Source organism: Wolffia australiana, chromosome 9 (genome assembly GCF_029677425.1).
Source record: "Wolffia australiana isolate 7733 chromosome 9, ASM2967742v1".
Classification (NCBI taxonomy): Eukaryota; Viridiplantae; Streptophyta; class Magnoliopsida; order Alismatales; family Araceae; genus Wolffia; species Wolffia australiana.
In genome coordinates this window covers 15661064-15663969 of record NC_135843.1, presented here as the reverse complement: position 1 = coordinate 15663969, position 2906 = coordinate 15661064, and the positions used below count along the sequence as shown (strand labels likewise).

At 40.7% G+C, this 2906-nt stretch overlaps 1 protein-coding gene across 1 annotated transcript; it reads right to left on the bottom strand.

Moving 5' to 3' along the window:
* Window positions 1-729: 729 nt before the first annotated feature.
* LOC144707419 (putative lipid-binding protein AIR1B) lies at window positions 730-1167 on the bottom strand. The gene has a single exon (XM_078580520.1). It carries the CDS (start codon window positions 1165-1167, stop codon window positions 730-732), a length of 438 nt encoding a protein of 145 aa, XP_078436646.1.
* Window positions 1168-2906: the final 1739 nt, after the last annotated feature.

The window sequence follows — 2906 nt, the reverse complement described above, 5'->3', positions numbered from 1 at the left end:
TCTACTGTTACAAACCAATACTCTGAGTCAATATAAACCCTATAGCCGTTAAAGTTCTTTTGAATGACTTTGTATTCTGTCGAGATTAATATGTATTGTGCCATTTGCTGTGAGTGGGCATCCTATAATGGATCAAAATCATGTTAAACAGAACAGAACAGTTAAACTCAATGTATGAGTTGTTGACTGTAAGAAGTTTACGCGATGATTCCGTTTTCACCTGCATTATAATTTTATATGCTGTGTCATTAAATTGTTGCAAAGTTTTCTTTGAGCAAACACTTCTGTGTCATAACTTTTACGACTAAAAGAAATAATTATGCAATGGGTGTAACATTACTCGTAGCATGTTATTTCTAGAGTTACAGTAAATATTGGCTACAAAGCATACTTGGCAATACTAACCATTCAAATAGCATAGAGAGCCAATAAAGGGGCTAAATACATCCCGATGTAATGAAACGGAATAGGATAGCCCGATAAAAATGTCTTTATCTTTTGAATAATATCTTTTAATTAGGTGGGATGTTAAACACAATACACGTCGGGCAGAATTCAGCGCGAGATAAGAGCTTTATCTTTATCATGCACCGTGCACTGAGCTTTATTTGGGGATTCACATGGGTGTTCAACTTATTCGTTTAGAAATTGTTGTACACGATACAAGACGGAAGGGAAGAGGGTGGCAGCATGACGCCCGCGGTCGATGCGAAATCGGCCCGATGACTCTTAAGCGCACACAAAGTCTGCCGGCGGCTCAATGCCACAGACAATGAGAACCGCGGAGGCGAACAGCAGATTGGAGATTGATTTACTCTTCGCAACGTCACAGATGCAACCTGGCGCAGCTCCGGTGGGCAATTCTCCCAGGCTTACGCAGCAGGCTTCTACAGGCGGCACCCCTGTCTGGGTGTCCGCAGCAATCAGCACCTGAGCACATGCATCAAGATTAACGGGGCACGGGTTAGGCGGAGGTGGGGGCGACGGCGGTGGAGGCCAAACGCGTCTTCGCGGTACTGGAGGCTTGACTGGAGGGAAACGACGCGGTGGAAATTCTGGCTCCTCAGACGCTGCACTCACAAATAGCAGATTAAGCAAGACCACCCCGGCGACAACATACCTTCCGAGGGCCATCGGATAGCCTTTTCGAAGGGCTCTTGCGACCATCACTTATCTGCAGTCTTCATGAACGCCCCTTGTCCTTATATTGCCCCCGCAGGCGAAGAGAATTATAACGCGCGTTAACAAGTTGTGAATAAGAACTGGACGGAGTTTCCTTCGGAGCAGGTAAACGTCGCTCGCATTCTCTGCCGGCGTGCATATGATGGTAACTGATGCGTCCCAATTGGTAGCAACATGGGAAAAGTTATAAGCAAATATTCGAGTCCACGCCAAAGGGGATGAGTTGTCAACAATCTTATCATTGTTATAATCTTTCCGGTGTCAACTCTTTCGTTATCACCAATTTAACGCGCGTGGTCCCCTTTTTAGGATATTTTGATTACTCTCGTGGTGGAAAGGATGTTTGGAGCTTAGACGTCGCCAGCTTCTGTACCGTTTAGCAATCTTATTTTTCTTAAACTAATCCTACCGCACGTTATACTTTTGTTCCGCAAGCCGTTGCATATGATAAAAAAATGATTATTTGATCTTCGTTTGGATAAAAACTACTTTCACGAGTCAGTACCCGGTGAGTTCAAGGAGTTCAATATTTATTTACAATGATTTATTACTTTTCCGGTTTGACACTTCTTATTGGCTGCGTTTTGTTTCAAACAATTTATGTTTACGGGAAATAGTAAGTGCCAAAAGTAAAATGGCTTTAGAAAATAATTACATGAATATTTTCACGTTGCATTGAATCGAAGCCTTTGACATACTTTGAAAAAGTAGGCTCGTCTAAGACACTTGGCCATACCCACCAATAAAAAGAGGCAGCGTCTAAGGAACCTTCGTGCCGCCAGAGGTAGTGAACATGGAATAAATTGGCACCATTAAAACTGCGTGTAATCTATTCAATTGGTGGGGCAAATACACGAGATGTCTAAAAAAAACTTGTACTCAGACGATAAACTAGAACCATACCAGGCAGGAGAAAAAAATTGATGATGAAGTAGTTTTTTTTTTGAGATTGTAATTTTCAATACCATGTGACTTGTATACAGTTCTGAAAGCTTTTTCTTACTCACTTATTATTTCAACTGAATTAAAATCTTCCGTGCCCTTTGTTCTAATTCTAGTAATTTAACCCATTCCATTTTTCTTATCTCAAAGTCTACTGCTAATCCTCTATGTACAATATCATTATCGGGCATCTTATGCTGCATAGAAATCCGGTTACACACAAAAAAATAAATAAAGTCAACCAATATGTTTTTGTAGCGATTTAGTTTATCGGCGTGTGATTTCGAAAATGACCATCTAGTTTCAATCGTGTCAGACTGCATTTAATTTTCTGCCTTTGGCTCCGTTAAGAGACTAGGGGATATTATAACACACTTGCATTACCAACCAATGAAAAGAAGCACTGTCCGATAAGGCCCCTTCTTGCAGCCACGCGTCATAAGGAAAAAATAAAGCGGTCCTATTCAATGTAGTCCCATTAATTCGCACTAAAGCTATGAGGGGGATAAAAAAAATGCTGAAAGACGGGAAATTAGAGCCATACAGACCTGGCCAGCGCAGGGGACAAATGGATAGCCCAATAAGTGAGTAAATTATATTATTATTCTGCTTCAGCTGATGTAAATGCCAACACTCTAATATTTTAACCCTTAAATTCAGATTGTAATTCAGATTATATCATATGTATACGGTTACTTTATGGTCAAACTCAACAGATGTCTTTCATTATAAGAAGCTTCTATTCTGTTTTTTTTTAGCTGGATGTTTTGTAATGTGCTCTA